Genomic DNA, 18,349 nt, shown 5'->3' with positions numbered 1-18,349 from the left:
CAGCGCATGCCCGGAGACTGTGAGTTTAACCCTACAAGTGGCGAATTAAAGGAAAAAAATTCTCTCTCTTTCCCGGATCAGATCAGCAGTGCAGGTGCGCTGCTCCTTTAAATCTGAGCAACATCGTATCCGGCCACACAAAAGGATCCGGTGTCACGGCACATCCCGGATCCGCTGCTACGGCTTTGTGCCGCACGGCGCTGGAGTACAAAAACCGGATGTGTGAAAGTAGCCTAATATTTGCCAAATGCCAGAATAATAAGAGAAAGAGAATATTTTAAGGAATTCTTATTAATTGTTGCAAACTCAAAAGTTTACATACATTTCATTAGTGCTTGGTACCATTATCTTTAAACTGAATAATTTGGGTCAAGGATTTGGAATATCCTTCCACAAGATTCTCACAATAGTTGGTTGAAATTTGGACCCATTCCTCCTGACAAAGCTGGTGTAACTGATCCAGATTTATAGGTCGCCTTGATCACCTGCCTTTTCAGCTTTTCCCATAAATTTTCAATTGGATTGAGATCATGGCTTTATGATGGCCACTCCAAGACATTGACTTTGTTATCCTTAAACCAGTTTGTTACTATTTTGGCAGTGTGCTTCTGGTCATTGCCCATTTGGAAGACCCATTTCTGCTCAAGCTTTACTTTCTGGCTGATGTCTTGAGACATTGCTTCAGTATTGCCACATAATCTACTTTTCTCGTGATGCCATCTATTTTGTGAAGTGCACCAGTCCCTCCTGCAGTAAAACAAGCCCACAACATGTTGCTGCCACCCCCGTGTTTCACAGTTGGGCTGGTGTTCTTAGGTTTCCAAGATTCTTTTTTTTTCCTCCAAATGTAACGATGGTCAGTATGCCCAAAAACCCCAAAAATTCAATTTTAGTTTGATCTGACCACAGGACATGTCTCCAAAACTCAAGGTCTTTGTTTCTGTGTGCTTTTGTAAACATTAATCTGGCTTTTTATGCTCCTTTTGGAGTATTGGCTTCTTCCTGGCAGAGTGGTCTTTCAGCCCATGATGACAGAGTGCTCATTTAACTGTGGATATTGACACAATCTTACCAGCCTTCACCATCATCTTCACAAGGTCTTTTGTTTTTGTCATTGGGTTGATTTGCACATTTCAGATCCAAGCAAGTTCATCTCTAGGACAAAGAACCCGTCTTCTTCCTGAGCAGCATGATTGCTGGACATTCTCATCTTGTTTGTACTTGCATATAATTGTTCGTACAGATGAATGAGGCACTGTCAGGTATCTTAAAATTGTACCCAAGGATGAGCCAGACTTGTGCAAGTCCAAATTTCTCTTCCTGATATCTTGGATGATTTCTTGAAACTTTCCAATGATGCCACACAAAGAAGAAGTGTGTTTCAGGTGTGCATTAAAGTACATACACAGGCGTTTCTCTAATTAACTCAGATGTTACCAAAATGCACATCAGAAGCTTCCAAAGACAAGACATCATCTTATGGACAGACTATAATTGTTTAAAGGGATTGTAATCTTAGTGTATGTAAACTTTTTACTTTGCAGTAAGTAATAAAAACGCCTTACAGCAATCTCTCTTTCTCATTATTCTGGCATCTGGCAAATGTTAATAACTATGGTACTCCTAATTGACCTAAAACGAGAAAAGTTTAGTCTGATTTCACGGCAGATATTGATGAAATCAAGCATATGTGTCTTTTTATATAGTGTATGTAGACTTCTGATTTCAACTGTATATATATATATATATATATATATATATATATATATATACTAGCTGAAGAGCCCGGCGTTGCCTGGGCATAGTAACCAACTGTGGTTAGTTATAACAAATTAAGATGATTATATTGCACATAAAAAATCATGCATTTAATCCTATCCTGTGTGATACTGACTGCTGAGCCGTGTATCTAATCCTCTCCTGTGTGATACTGTGTGCTGAGCTGCGTATCTAATCCTATCCTGTGTGATACTGACTGCTGAGCCGTGTATCTATTCCTATCCTGTGTGATACTGACTGCTGAGCCGTGTATCTAATCCTATCCTGTGTGACACTGACTGCTGAGCCGTGTATCTAATCCTATCCTGTGTGATACTGACTGCTGAGCTGTGTATCTAATCCTATTCTGTGTCATACTGTCTGCTGAGCCGTGTATCTAATACCATTCTGTGTGTACTGACTACTGAGCCGTGTATCTAATCCTATCCTGTGTGATACTGGGCTCCCCCTGCAGTCTGTGTCAGAGGGTGGTCTGTGTTGGCACGGTAATAAATTGTGTTATTTCCTGCTTTACAGAACACCATAGAAATGATAAGAATAATAGGCCTCAGTTACAATAACTGTCTACAAAGAAAACTGTTGCTGATAGCAACCAATAACAGCTCATTTTTCATCTTTTAAACAGCTCTGGGACAGCGTGGCGAGTTTTGAGTGGCGACTTTTGTGTGGCGAGGTTGGTGTATGTGTGGTGAAATGTGTGCTGAGGGTGGTATACGTGTTGAAGCACATGGCAGTGGGTGGCAAATTTTGTGTGTGTGTTCATATCCCCGTGTGTGGTGAGTATTCCATGTCAGGGTCCCACCTTAGCAACTGTACGGTATATACTCTTTGGCGCCATCGCTCTCATTCTTTAAATCCCCCTTGTTCACATCTGGCAGCTGTAAATTTGCCTCGAACACTTTTCCTTTCACTTTTTCCCCATTATGTAGAAAGGGGCAAAATTGTTTGGTGAATTGGAACGCGCGGGGTTAAAATTTCACCTCACAACATAGCCTATGATGCTCTCGGGGTCCAGACATGTGACTGTGCAAAATTTTGTGGCTGTAGCTACGACGGTGCAGATGCCAATACATACATATACTTTTTCCCCATTATGTAGATAGTGGCAAAATTCTTTGGTGAATTGGAACGCGTGGGGTAAAAATTTTGCCTCACAACATAGCCTATGAGGCTCTCGGGGTCCAGACGTGTGACTGTGCCAAATTTTGTGGCTGTAGCTGGGACGGTGCAGATGACTATCCCGGACATACATACATACACACACACATTGAGCTTTATATAATATATACAGTTGTGGCCAAAAGTATTGACACCCCTGCAATTCTGTCAGATAATACTCAGTTTCTTCCTGAAAATGATTGCAAACACAAATTCTTTGGTATTATTATCTTCATTTAATTTGTCTTAAATGAAAAAACACAAAAGAGAATGAAGCAAAAAGCAAAACATTGATCATTTCACACAAAACTCCAAAAATGGGCCAGACAAAAGTATTGGCACCCTCAGCCTAATACTTGGTTGCACAACCTTTAGCCAAAATAACTGAGACCAACCGCTTCCGGTTACCATCAATGAGTTTCTTACAATGCTCTGCTGGAATTTTAGACCATTCTTCTTTGGCAAACTGCTCCAGGTCCCTGATATTTGAAGGGTGCCTTCTCCAAACTGCCATTTTTAGATCTCTCCACAGGTGTTATATGGGATTCAGGTCTGAACTCAGTGCTGGCCACCTTAGAAGTCTCCAGTGCTTTCTCTAAAACCATTTTCTAGTGCTTTTTGAAGTGTGTTTTGGGTGATTGTCCTGCTGGAAGACCCATGACCTCTGAGGGAGACCCAGCTTTCTCACACTGGGCCCTACATTATGCTGCAAAATTTGTTGGTAGTCTTCAGACTTCATAATGCTATGTATACGGTCAAGCAGTCCAGTGCCAGAGGCAGCAAAGCAACCCCAAAACATCAGGGAACCTCCACCATGCTTGACTGTAGGGATCGTGTTCTTTTCTTTGAATGCCTCTTTTTTTCTCCTGTAAACTCTGTTGATGCCTTTGCCCAAAAAGCTCTATTTTTGTCTCCACTGACCAGAGAATATTCTTCCAAAACGTTTTAGGCTTTTTCAGGTAAGTTTTGGCAAACTCCAGCCTGGCTTTTTTATGTCTCGGGGTAAGAAGTGGGGTCTTCCTGGGTCTCCTACCATACAGTCCCTTTTCATTCAGATGCCGACGGATAGTACGGGTTGACATTGTTGTACCCTCGGACTGCAGGGCAGCTTGAACTTGTTTGGATGTTAGTCGAGATTCTTTATCCAACATCCGCACAATCTTGCGTTGAAATCTCTTGTCAATTTTTCTTTTCCGTCCACATCTAGGGAGGTTAGCCACAGTGCCATGGGCTTTAAACTTCTTGATGACACTGCGCACGGTAGACACAGGAACATTCAGGTCTTTGGAGATGGACTTGTAGCATTGAGATTGCTCATGCTTCCTCACAATTTGGTTTCTCCAGTCCTCAGACAGTTCTTTGGTATTCTTTCTTTTCTCCATGCTCAATGTGGTACACACAAGGACACAGGACAGAGGTTGAGTCAACTTTAATCCATGTCAACTGGCTGCAAGTGTGATTTAGTTATTGCCAACACCTGCTGGTGCCACAGGTAAGTTACAGGTGCTGTTAATTACACAAATTAGAGAAGCATCACATGATTTTTTGAACAGTTCCAATACTTTTGTCCACCCTCTTTTTTATGTTTGGTGAGGAATTATATCCAATTTGGCTTTAGGACAATTCTTTTTGTGTTTTTTCGTTTAAAACAAACTAAATGAAGATAATAATACCAAAGAATTTGTGTTTGCAATCATTTTCAGGAAGAAACTGAGTATTATCTGACAGAATTGCAGGGGTGTCAATACTTTTGGCCACAACTGTATATATTATATAAAGCTCAATATGTGTGTGTATATATAAATATATATATACTGCTCAAAAAAATAAAGGGAACACTTAAACAACAGAATATAACTCCAAGTAGCTCAAACTACAATCAATTTCACATGCAGTTGTGCAAATGGAATAGACAACAGATGGAAATTATTGGCAATTATCAAGACACCCTCAATAAAGGAGTGGTTCTGCAGGTGGGGACCACAGACCACATATCAGTACCAATGCTTTCTGGCTGATGTTTTGGTCACTTTTGAATGTTGGTTGTGCTTTCACACTCATGGTAGCATAAGACGGACTCTACAACCCACACAATTGGCTCAGGTAGCGCAGCTCATCCAGGATGGCACATCAATGCGAGCTGTGGCAAGAAGGTTTGTTGTGTTAGCGTAGTTTCAAGAGGTTGGAGACGCTACCAGGAGACAGGCCAGTACACCAGGAGACGAGGAGGGGTCCATAGGATGGCAACAACTCGGCAGCAGGACCGCTACCTCAGCCTTTATGCAAGGAGGAACAGGAGGAGCACTGCCAGAGCCTTGCAAAATGACCTCCAGCAGGCCAGAAATGTGCATGTGTCTGCACAAACGGTTAGAAACCAACTCCATGAGGATGGTCTGAGTGCCTGACATCCACAGATGGGGGCTGTGCTCACAGCCCAACACCGTGCGGCCCTCCAAAGTAATGCCACCCCACACCATTACTGACCCACTGCCAAACCGGACTTGCTGAGGGAAGTTGAAGGCAGCAGATTGCTCACCACGGCATCTCCAGACTCTGTCACGTCTGTCACATGTGCTCAGTGTTAACCTGCTTTTATTTGTGAAGAGCACAGGGTGCCAGTGGCGAATTTACCAATTCTGGTGTTCTGTGGCAAATGCCAAGCGTCCTATATATGCACATACATACCGTACATACACACATATATATACAGTATGTATAGATATATACATACAGATGCATATGTATATATAAACAAACAGATACATATATATACACACATACACTGTTCAAAAAAATAAAGGGAACACTAAAATACGACATCCTAGATATCTCTGAATGAAATATTCCAGTTGCAAATCTTTATTTATTACATTGTGGAATGTGTTGAGTACAATAAAACTAAAAATGATCAATGTAAATCAATATTAATATTCCATGGAGCAAGCCAGATTTTTTTCTCTGTCTGTGCTGTGTGGAGGTGGGAAACTTCCTGACTGCTAGCTCCTACATGAGCTGCCGTATGTGTTGTCCCAGAGGGCCTGGGTAGGACTGTATATGAATTTTTTATTTTCATTTGAGCTGGACAGACTGTTTTCCTTTTACCATTTTGGGTTTTGCTTTATGATGCAATAAACCTCCCAGAGATTTTAACCACATTTGTGCTAGTGTCTACCCCAAGGAGCAGCTAAGTGAGCTAAGTATATACATACAAACACACATATGTATATACAATATATATATAGCTGTCCTGGCACAGATTAAGCAAAAGAAATGAAAACCGTGATACTACCATCATCACGTTTCACAGATGATATCATGTTTTTATGCTGTAATGCAGTATTTTTTTCTCCAAACATTACACTTCTTATTTGAACCAAAAAGCTATATTTTGATCTCATTCATCCACAGAATTTTGTTCCACTAGAATTATGTTTTTTTCAGGTGATCTTTAATGCCTTTCCGACGTCCGGCATAGTAGTATGTCAATATCAGACACCCTCCCTTTGATGTGGGATCCGGCGGTGACCCCACATCTTTCCAGGGACGTCAGCTGTTTTGAAAAGCTGCCATGTGCCTGGAACAGCTGCAGGTGGAATGGCAAACCACCCGCAGATATTAGCCCATTAAATACCGCTGTCAAACGCTGACAGTGGCATGTAACATGCTCTTCCGGCAGTCGTGCTAGAAATCCACCCATAGGTGACCCCCATCAAGTGATCGCGGGTCATCGGTAGGTTGGCATGACAAGTCGAGGTCTCCTGGAGACCTCTATGGTTGTCACTGCCAGCTTGCTGTGAGCGCCGCTCAGTGGTCGGTGCTCATAGATAGTGAGTAATTCAGCTACATACCGGTGATCTGATCATCGCCTGTATGTAGCAGAACCGATTAGGTTATGGCAGCTTCTAGTCTCCAATGGAGACTATTGAACCATCCCAAAAGTAAAAAAAAAAACAAAAACCTGCTTTTAAAAAAAATAAAAAAATAAAAGTTCAAGTCACCCCCTATGTCCCATTCAAAATAAAACATTAAAAAAACAAACATACACATATTGGGTATGGTAAAAAAAGAATTAACCTGATTGCTAAATGAAGTAGTGAGAAAAAATGTCAAAGCGTCAGAATTACGTTTTTTTGGTCGCTGTGACATTGCATTAAAATGCAATAACAGGTGATTAAAAGATCGTAGCTGCACCAACGATTGGAATTTATTTCACCACTTAAATAAACAAGAACCTAGACATGTTTGGTGTCTCTAAACTCATAATGACCTGGAAAAACATAATAGTAGGTCATTTGTAGCATTTAGTGAACCTAGTAAAAAAGCAAAACAAAAAACAACTGTGGGATTGCACTTTTTTTTTTGTAATTTCACCGCACTTGGAATTTTTTTCCCGTTTTCCAGTACACGATATGTTAAAACCAGTGATGTTGTTCAAAAGTACAACTCATCCTGCAAAAAACAAGACCTCACATGGCCATATTGATGGAAAAATAAAAAAAGTTATGGTTCTGGGAAGAAGGGGAGCAAAAAACGAAAATGCCAAACCCAAAATACCTCCGGTCATGATGGGTTTAACCAACTGTAGACAGGCAGCAGTGAAAAAGTTCTTATGCCTGATCGAAACGCATTGCTTTAACCCCGGGTTCTATACTAGCAATGGAGTTTTTATTGCTATTTTCCAAATATGGAGCAATAAAGTTTGGATATATTTTTAGGAGCTGGAACGTTTTTTTCTTTTTTTCATTATGTAAATGAAACACCTAATTGTCATGCTATTGATGGAAAACTCGAGATTCTAGTTTCACTTTCAAATTATCTGCTGATACTAAAGGTTCACATACTTTTTAATGTTAGGCCGATTCCACATTTGCGCTTTATAGTGCAGCAACTGCCTGCGCACAGCTGCCGCTAAGCCCCGCCCCCTGCCAGCTCCCTGCCCGCCCCATCTGGTCATCGCCGCCTACTAGCGCACATGGACTCTTGCGATCTGTGCACCCTATCTTTAGCATAGGGTGCGCAGATCGTTCGCTGGCCGTGCGCTATCAGGATTTTGCCGTGCGCTACGCAATTTTGAAGGTGCGCCATGCGTGCCAAAATGCAACATGATGCGTTCGGCGCACACGGGCGCACCTTCAAAAGTGCGCAGCGCACGGCAAAATCCTGCTAGCGCACGGCCAGCGCACGATCTGCGCACCCTATGCTAAAGATAGGGTGCACAGATCGCAAGCGTCCATGTGCGCTAGTAGGCGGCGATGACTGGATGGGGCAGGCAGGTAGCCAGCAGGGGGCGGGGCTTAGCGGCTGCCATGCGCAGGCCGTCGCTGCGCTATAAAGCGCAAATGTGAAACCGGCCTTAAAGATGTCATTTTCCTAATTTAACAAAATATATTTGACTCAATTGCTTGATTAGGTTACCTTTATCTATTTTAATAATTTGTGTGAAAATCTGATGTTGTTCCAATTTAACTTATGGAGAAATATGGAACATTCTGAAGGGTTCACAAACTTTCAAGCACCATTTTATAAACATAGACTGCTGCAAATGTACTTTTAACCAGTTTAAAAAACATAGTCTTTAATTTACATGATAAAAGGCTAAGAGCATTAGAAAACTAAATAATGCTTCACAAACAAATTACTTCAAGCTGCAATTTCATGCTATAATTTACAAAAACTCATATGAAAAGATGTAATGCAAACTAAAATGTGTTTCAACACAGTAATATACACAGTCTGCCTCGTCTCATTTTCTGTGGCTGACACTATGTTTAAGGCAATTCTTTGCACAGCTATTACACAAATGGCTGCATTTCATAAAGGCCATTAAGGTACCCTAGGAAAAAATGCTTTTGAAATGGATTGAATGTGTCTTTTACAGACACATTTTAAAATGGAAATCTGTGAGGGCTGCTTATTAGGTCCTGATTACAATATTTTTTCCTTCTATACAAAAGCAGCCAAAAGTGAAGCATAGGGCTAAAATATTTTTTTTTATTTTAATATCTACACAAATATGAGCAGTACAAATGCTACTCAGAGATTCCAATCTTCAAAATTTTATGATAGTTTACTTGTAGTTTGGTTTTGTTTAACTTTGTTAAATTATGTTCATCAAATTTTGCTTAAAGAGGACCTTTCACCAATTTTAGCATGTTAAACTGGCAACATCATGGAATAGTGGATGCAGAGCTAACTAAAACATTGCCCTAATTCATCGAAATGTTTTACCCCAACTTCTGGCATAACAAAAATGTGAAAAGTCACAAGTGTTTGCACATTGTGAAGCAAAAAAAAACAAAAAAAAACAAAATTTGACTTTTATAACATTACACTGAGCCAAAAATATGCTGGACAAAATAGTTGATGCCTTTCTAAAATTGTGGTAAACAACATTGTTTCAAGCATGTAATGCTCATTCAAACTCACTTGTGGCATGTAACAGATGTGGGCAATATGAAAATCTCACCTGAAATCAGAGAAAAAGGGGAGAATTTGACTCAATCTTTGCATTGTGTGAAACACTAAGCATGGAGAACAGAAAGAGGAGAAGAGGACTTGAGAATTTAAATTGTAGAAAAATATTAACAATCTAAAAGTTACAAGTCCACTTCACTTGTGCAGATCTCAGGACAGTGATGTTGGAGCATCCATGATGAGGAGGAGTTGACACAAACACGGGGCTGCATACATCATCCTGCCACAGGTCTGACCTCTGCTGTGCTGTGCCTCTCTCCCTCACTCTCATCTTCTAAACTGACACTGCAAGGGAGAGAGAGGGGGGATTGGAGGGGGGTTTGGGAGAGATGATGAAGGACTGTAGTGGATGCACAGCATTATTCACTGTAAGCAATGCTGTATACCCTCTGGGCAATTCATAAAGGGGCAGCAGACACAGGGGGCCCTCTTTGTGGGTGGGGGCCTCAGGCAGCTGCCATGTCTGCCTGCCCCAAATGCTGGCCCTGTATATACAGCTCTTGCAAAAATTAAGAGACCACTTCCAAATGTTCCGTTTGTCTGATTTTTCTCTTTATACGTGTATTTTTGAGTAAAATGTAAAATTGTTCTTTTAGACTACAAACTACTGACAACATGTCTCTGAATTTCCAAGCAATAAATTTTAAAATTAAAAAAAATCCCGTGCTTTCAGACATCAAATAATGCAAAGAAAACAAGCTCACAACCATTTAGAAACAACAATACTAATGTTTTAACTCAGGAAGAGTTCAGAAATCAATATTTTGTGGAATAGCCATTATTTTTTAAAATGGCCTTCATGCATCTTGGCATGCTTGCAACCAGTCTTTCACACTGCTTCTGATGCAAAAATTTAAGCAATTTATCTTTGATTCATGGCTTGTGACTATCCATCATCCTCTTGATTACATTCCAGAGGTTTTCAATGGGGTTCAGGTCTGGAGAATGGGCTGCCCATGACAGGGTTTTGATGTGGTGGTCTCTTAATTTTTGCCAGAGCTGTATACATAGGGTGCAACTGGTACATTGGGTCTGATATGTACACCGACGGCACACAGGCCAAAAATATATTTAACTTGTGAACATATCATTAATGTAATTTAAGTACAAAAACAGGTAGAAAATTGATAATCATTGGCCATTGTGTTTTGTTTTCAATCCAGTGTTAACTTGTGCTCATTTATGAGTTGCGCCTGAATCATGATTCACATGAGTCATATGATGCTACAATTTATCATGGCTCTTAGATTACACAAAATAATGGCCTCATTTTTTTTAACATCTGTTATCATTCTATCATTCTCCTACTTTAATTCTGCATACTGCAAACTCTACTTACTAAGGCTAAGTACACATTAGCGTTTCTGTGCACAGTGTATCGTCTGCATGTGCAAACGCATGCCAAAACGCATTTAAACTCTTTCTTACTCTGCATTTTTTATCCGTCTCAGCTTATGTATGATGGCAAAAAAAAAAGCTGAGTGTGCATGCATTTGTATGCGTTTTGGCATGCGCTTGCGTTGTTTATGCGCATGCATTCGATATTTCCAGGAGAACGGACAATGCTTTTCCAGTAGAATTTTCTTGACACAAGCCACACACAATGGGCGATTCTCATGGGAAAGAAAAACATAAGTACAGAGCACAGACTGCAGTGAGAGAAAGGCAGGCAGACATTTTCAAAGCTTCTATACTTATAGACAGTCTTGATATCCCATCCACAGTCTTAAGAGTTCTGGACTTCCTGTGCCCACAACCCTTTTATACACCTGCGATTTGGGAGGTGATGAATCATCATTTCCTGGACATGCTGTCTCAAGTACGCATGCATATTGAATGCATCCGTGCACATATCCATGTGTACTAATGCATTCCCATAGACAGTAAAGAGTTGTTTTGACGCACTCATCCATATGTGCATGCCTGTGCATATTTGACGAATCAAAAATGCAACATGTTGCGCTCGGCGGGCGCGGCAAAACAACGCATGAGTATGCATCCACACCCAAACTGATGCAAACGCATGTCCCTGCGTACACAATGTTAAACATAGGTACGCAAAACGCATGCGGATCGATGCAGATCTGTACACAGGCATGCGCTGCGCACACATACGCTAATGTGAACCCGGCCTAAATTAGCTTTTCCATGAGCTATTGCCACCTTTTCTCCATGTCTACCCATATGTGTCTGGATCTCTTCTAGGCACAAACCATTGTAACATTAAATTATTTTGTTAGGACTGATTTTCCCTGTGGCTGATCCTTAGACGATGGTCCCATGATAAACTTTACTTGAGTTTTTGAAATTGCAGATTTTCTGCACCATTTCTGCACCTATTAGAAAAATATGATTACCGTATATACTCGAGTATAAGCCGACCCGAGTATAAGCCGACCCCCCTAATTTTGCCACAAAAAACTGGGAAAACTTATTGACTCGAGTATAAGCCTAGGGTGGGAAATGCTCCATAGATTATTCCCCCATATGCTGCCCCCATAAGAAGCTCCATAAATTATTCCCCCATATACTGCCCCCATAAGAAGCTCCATAGATTGTTCCTCCATATGGTGCCCCCATTAGAAGCTCCATATTGTTCCCCCATATACTGCCCCCATAAGAAGCTCCATATTGTTCCCCCATATGCTGCCCCCATTAGAAGCTTCATATTGTTCCCCCATATACTGCCCCCATAAGAAGCTCCATATTGTTCCCCCATATGCTGCCCCCATTAGAAGCTCCATATTGTTCCCCCATATACTGCCCCCATTAGAAGCTCCATATTGTTCCCCCATATACTGCCCCCATTAGAAGCTCCATATTGTTCCCCCATATACTGCCCCCATTAGAAGCTCCTAAAGATTATTCCCCCATGTGCTGCTGCTGCATGTAAAAATAAAAAAAATGACATACTCACCTCTCCGTCGCTGGGTGTCAGATTCTCACCTGTCCTGCGTCCATGGCTGCTCACCGCTATCTGCCACGTCATCAGTCAGTGACGTTCAGACTGCAGGGGGCGCGGCGCGCACTAATCACGTCACCGCGCCCTCTGCTGTCTGAAGTCACTGACCGATGACAGACAGCAGCAAGCAGCCATGGACGCAGGGCAGGTGAGTATCGCTATACTTACCCGTCCTGATGCTGTGTCTTGAGCCCCCAGCTTCTCCGCGCTCTCTCTTCCTGCCTTCAGCGGTCACGTGGTGCCGCTCATTAAAACTCATGAATATGCGCATATTCATGAGTTTTAATGAGCGGCACCACGTGACCGCTGAAGGCAGGAAGAGAGAGCACGGGGAGAAGCTGGGGGCTCAAGAGACAGCATCAGGACGGGTAAGTATGACCTGACACCCCCGACCCCCCTCCCCCTCTGACCCCCAGTGTATATGACTCAAATATAAGCCGAGAGGGGGACTTTCAGCCCAAAAAAACGGGCTGAAAATCTCGGCTTATATTCGAGTATATACGGTACTTGTGTTTTTTCATTGCCATTTGTGTGCTTTTTTTTACATGTTTTAATTATGCTTTTATGCTGCATTTTTTGTCTCTTATTTTTATGTCATGGTTTAAATATAGTTGCTTTGTTTTTGATGCTTCCTGGTATTTGGTTTTGACAAAACTTTATTGATACAGTCATGTTTGAATTACATTCAGTTTTACTGTGATTCTACAGCGAAAATACACTAAAAATGCATATTCATTGTTTACCTGCGGATTTTCCACAAGTATAATGTCATGGTCACCAGCAGGGCGGATTTAGATGACACACGTGACCCTGGATACCCCGCCTCCAGTTGGGGAGAATTTAAACAATAAAAGGGAAAACCTGGGTAACAATAACAATGGTGGCCCTGCGATAGGGAACGGGGACGTGGAGACCTCCTGCACTCCCCTGAATCAGTGTCTCTACACTCCTAACATTCCCTAGGCCGGATCCACACCGGGCACCGCTCAGGATACCTTTAAACCCTAGCTCGCCCTCCACCTACCCCTTTCTAGTGTAATGGCCGGTGCGGAAACTAATCCCACCACTGCACTAAAACACACATAAGGAAAAGAGACAAAACAGGGAAATACCACTTAGCTTTGCTCTGTTGCTTACGCTCCCAGCAACAGAGCCCACCACCTGTGTGTATCTTTTCCTCTGACCGGATCCAACACCATAGTGCAGCCTTGGAGCAAACAGAGTCCACCACCTGCGTGCAGCTGTCCAGAAACAGAGTCCAGCATATGAGTACAGCTTTCCAGCAAAAGAGTCCAGCATCTTGAGTCCAACTTTCCAGCAACCGAGTCCAGCATCATGAGTGCAGCTCTACACCATAGCTGCCACTCCACCAGGCCATGCAAGAACTCCTTGCTGACACTATAGCTGCAACTCCACCAAGCCATGCCAGCCCTCCTCACAGACACCATAACTGCCACTCGAGGACTCTCACTGAGCTGCCCGGGACTCTCCTTCAGCTCCATCCTTCACCCAGGCTTGCTTGTAACTGAGGACTATCACCAACGCTGATTGCAACACCTGTGACTCTTTTATAGCAGAGCCAGCAATCACACCTGCAATCTAATCATGAGCACTTAACTAAAGAAACAGAGTGCAATAACGCTCACCACCACGGGGGGGGGCAAATTAAAACTGAAACTACAAAAGTGGAATGACCCTAATGGCCACCGGGGGCAAAACTAACCCTGAGCATACAGCTCACAGTTAAAAAAAAGGTTACTTGTGATTTTATCTGACATGATCCAGCATGGATCATGACATATTCTTTGGGGAAAATCCAAATATAAAACTCAGCATACCCGCAAGAAAAATTGAAATGTTACAGATTTCATTAAGCCAGTTTATGAGATTTCTATAAGTCCCATCTTCTTTGCTGGAACTGTAAGGCGGTACATTTTTAATCAGCAAAAATATGTGGCATCAAAAATGCTCCAAACACATATTGAGTTTTGGTTCTCCTCACAAGGCAGTCAATTGGAGTTCAAAACGTGTAAAGTTTAAACTGTATTTCTGATTCTAAATCCCTTTCTGGACCTAAGCACAAAACCTCTGTTGTCTGACTAATGCCCTACCATGCGCTCTTTTTCCTTCCAGTTCATAATCGAAGGCTCATCGTGGGCACACAGCCTTAAATGGTTTTGAACAGGGTTTGAACACTGTCGGGATTCTCAATTCAACAATAACACGGAGATGACTGCTTAAATTTAGCTCAAACGGGAAATCCCCTTTAAGAGCGCTTATGTTTAGAGGAAAGTTATCTAATTTAATAATTAATATTATAGGACATCATACATATAATATGTAAATCGAAAGTTGAGGTCTATGGTAAGTACAAAAATAATGAAGCACATTAGCAAAGTTTTTATTTCTCAATAAGTTCAATAAGACTCAATGTACCCTAATCAGCTTTTAATTCTTAACACATGGCTGTTGGATCAAGTTTCATTAAAAGATATGGAGATGAACATTTACATGAAAGAAGCAATTTTTATTGGTGACCTTTACAACTTGTGGAAAATTCAGACTTAATATCTAATATATAATCAGTTCTGAGCACTTACGGATTATCCAGCAGAAGAACGATTGGATTAAGCTCCTTCTTTGGTCTGTAATAAGCTCTGAGCGGAACAATAAAATTGTACAGTCCATTTCCTGCTGTCTCGGCTGCAACAATGATGACTTTATTTTTAAAGCCATAGGCTTTAGCATCTTCATAATAATTATGTTGACATCCCTAAAGCAGAAGTGAATAAAGTTAAGTAGATTATGTCCTTTAATACACAGTATGTAACACATTTCATCTTCGGGTATTGCTGATCAGCTTAAAAAGAACTTAACTTTGGAAATCAATAGACACAAAGTAGCAACACACTAATAAATACATGGTTTGTCAGGCATACCTGCCTGGGCTGCTTGCATGCAGAATAGTGCAGTAAATAAAGATGACCGTGGTGGTTTATCACTCCGGCACTGGCATTGCCCAGCGTGAGAATGAGCCGCTACGAACTGAGGTTAATTTATTGACGTCACCTGAGTTCACAGTGACGTTGGTCTCACTCAGTACAGTGCCAGTGCTGGACTGATGAGTGGTTGTTCATCAGTCTGGCACTGGCACTGCACATCATGAGAACCAGACTCTATGAACTGAGGTGACCTTACTGACATCATCTCAGTTTATAGCAGCGAGGTCTCACATAGTACAGTGCCAAAGCCGGCAGTGGCTGCAGCTCCAGTCTATGGAGCTGCATTCTCTGAATGGTGCTACATAGACTGAAGACGAAAGATGGGGATCGTCATTGTACCTCCATTTGGATTAAGCCTGTGGATTTTTTTTAATAAATGGGTGAAAGAAGAAAATTGTCGGGGAGTGCTTTTTATAAATAAAGGACATTTGTGTGTTTCTTTCTTTTGATTATAGGGTTAGTTTTGTGGGTTTCTGACAGCTGCCTCTCTATTAATAACTCCTTGGCTTAATGTCAGCAGACAACACACAGCTGACATCAACCTCAATCCGATTATCCCAATTGACAATGCACCAGTGCACCAGGGAAATTGGGAAGAGCTGAGGCTATGAACCAAAGTTGGCACATCTAATGAATGTATCATTTTGGGGGTATCCGAGGGCTGCTCATCTAATTAGCCTGGCATGGGGCCAATATCCATGGCCCTTCTCAGCCTATTAATATCAGCCTGCAGCTGTCTGCTTTGCCTTCGTTGGTTAATAAAAACAGGGGGGATACCACGTCACTTTTTTAAGAGTCCCTCTTTTTAATAATTAGCTAAGGCATAGCAGACAGCTGTTGGCTGAAAATTATAGGCTGGGAAGCTAAATGGATATTGGCTCCTTCCCAGCATAATAAGACCAGCTCACAGCTGTCTGCTTTCCCTTGGCTGGCTATTAAAAATAGAAGAGACTCCATGTAATTTTTTTCATGTATTTATTTGTTTATTTACAAGTACAGTAAACTAGAAATGCCAGGCACTGCTCTACTACTTCACTTGGACTTCTACCTCCTGGTTCAACATTTTTTTTTTTTTTAAATCTATGTTATTTTATTTAATTTTCCTATCCACATTTGTTTGCAGGGCAAATGTCCTGCTCTTACTCCCATTTTGCTTCCTTTTTCAGCCCCCTAGCCCCTACTACTACCATTTTACAGCCATTTTACAGCACCAAAGATCTGGTCCCTATCGACCCACATGGGATTCGTATCCAGGGTCAAGTTTGGGTACCTGAACCAAACTTTGGATGCAAGTTCTTCCTAAATCAAACTTCCACGGGTTCGTTCATCGCTAGCAGAAAACAAAAAAAATCACAAGAAGTGCTCAAATTTATAGTGAAGAGCACAGAAATGCCCCGGAGGTGCGGGGTTACTGAACGCTTGTTACATTTAACTGTTTGTGGATATGTGTCACCAAAGTGCTGCGGAAGCACTGTAAAAAACAAAGCAAAAAAACTCAGCACTTAGAGTGAGAAAATTATCATTCGTTAATGGGGTTCTACAGGAATATAAAATATTATATAAGTAAAGAAAATTTCATTACAAATAAATTCCTAAATATCAGAGCCATTTTGTCTAGTTAAGTAATTATTATAGAAATAAAATGGCCATCATATTGTAACACTGACTGAAGCCTGTATTAGAATATTAGGACAGGAGCCTGTGAGCATGAGCAGTAGGAAGCTGCGCCACTGTGACGTGGAGATACTTATAAGTTCCAAAGACATACTGATAGACAATTTAGATTGTGAGCCCCATTGGGGACAGTGATGATAATGTGTGCAAATTGTAAAGAGCTGCGGAATATGTTAGCGCTATATAAAAAATAAAGATTATAAGTTCATTCAGTGGCACGTAGAGGTTTGAGCGGCCTCTTCTTACCTCAGCACCTCTGGTATCTCCAGTATCATCAAAGAAGCTCATCTTCCTACGTATGAAGAAGGACGGAGCTTGCTACTGCACATGCTCACAGGCTTCGGTCCTATTATTCTAGGACATGTTTCTCTCAGAGAAACAAGGTGGAGGCCATTTTAATTCTATAGTGATTACACTGGGGAATGCAATTTTTTAGGAGTTAGGTCAGACAACTGTTCTTAATTAATTTTTGGATGCTGAATCCAGAAATGATCTCAGTTTTTCTCTATCACGTCAAGTTTTTGAACTATAGGATTTTTGTCTTCTCAAAAATATGTAAACTACTGTACCTAAAAAGTTTTTGTTTTTTTTTTAAATAGTACAAATATGAACAAAATATGAAATATATAAGAAATAGGCATGACAAATATGTTTTTTAACACTATCATGTTTTTTACAAAGGATATATATATATATATATATGCAAGTATTTAAGGTAAAAATGTACATTTATAGCTTTTTCTGGAGAATTTAACTTGAGGACAATCACGTTTGATGCTCCAGCAATAGTCAGCCATCATATGTACATCCCATCTACCCTGGTAACGGTCTTCCATAACCTTCAAATCTTGGTGAAATCGTTCACCTTGCTCATCGCTAACAGCACCAAGATTTTCCGGAAAGTTGGCAAGATGGCAATGCAGAAAATGTAGTTTATTACTCATGTTGCAACCAAGCGCTTTGTAGCTCTCCAATAGTTTCTGAACAATTTCTTTGTAATTACTTGCACGTGTATTTCCAAGAAAGTTCTTGACGACGTCTTTGAATGATAACCAAGCATTCTTCTCAAGATCTGACATAGTCCCGGTGAAATGTTCATCTTTGATGAGCTGTCGAATTTGTGGACCATCAAACACACCAGCCTTGATTTTTTCAATGGACAGTCCAGGAAGTGCCAACATGATGTACTTAAAACAGTCGCCGTCAGTTGGCAATGCTTTTACAAATTGCTTCATGAGACCTAGTTTTATGTGCAGAGGTGGGAATAGTATATTCTTCCTGTCAACAAGTGGCTGATGTA

At 41.2% G+C, this 18,349-nt stretch overlaps 1 protein-coding gene across 2 annotated transcripts in view; it reads right to left on the bottom strand.

Annotated features, from left to right (window-relative positions):
- The window catches only part of KCNT2 (potassium sodium-activated channel subfamily T member 2), a 1,782,840-nt gene that overhangs the window by 360,799 nt on the left and 1,403,692 nt on the right, over positions 1 to 18,349 (bottom strand). For both annotated transcript variants that reach the window (XM_073582885.1, XM_073582886.1), the window contains exon 19: positions 14,974 to 15,146. In XM_073582885.1, the coding sequence (XP_073438986.1) occupies positions 14,974 to 15,146 (173 nt within the window). The remainder of the gene's footprint in view (positions 1 to 14,973; positions 15,147 to 18,349) is intronic.

The sequence above is a fragment of the Dendrobates tinctorius genome, unplaced genomic scaffold (assembly GCF_039654945.1).
Source record: "Dendrobates tinctorius isolate UK_male_01 unplaced genomic scaffold, ASM3965494v1 ptg000074l, whole genome shotgun sequence".
Lineage (NCBI taxonomy): Eukaryota > Metazoa > Chordata > Amphibia > Anura > Dendrobatidae > Dendrobates > Dendrobates tinctorius.
The sequence above is the reverse complement of the archived record's forward strand: the minus strand, read 5'-3'. Positions and strand labels throughout refer to the sequence as shown.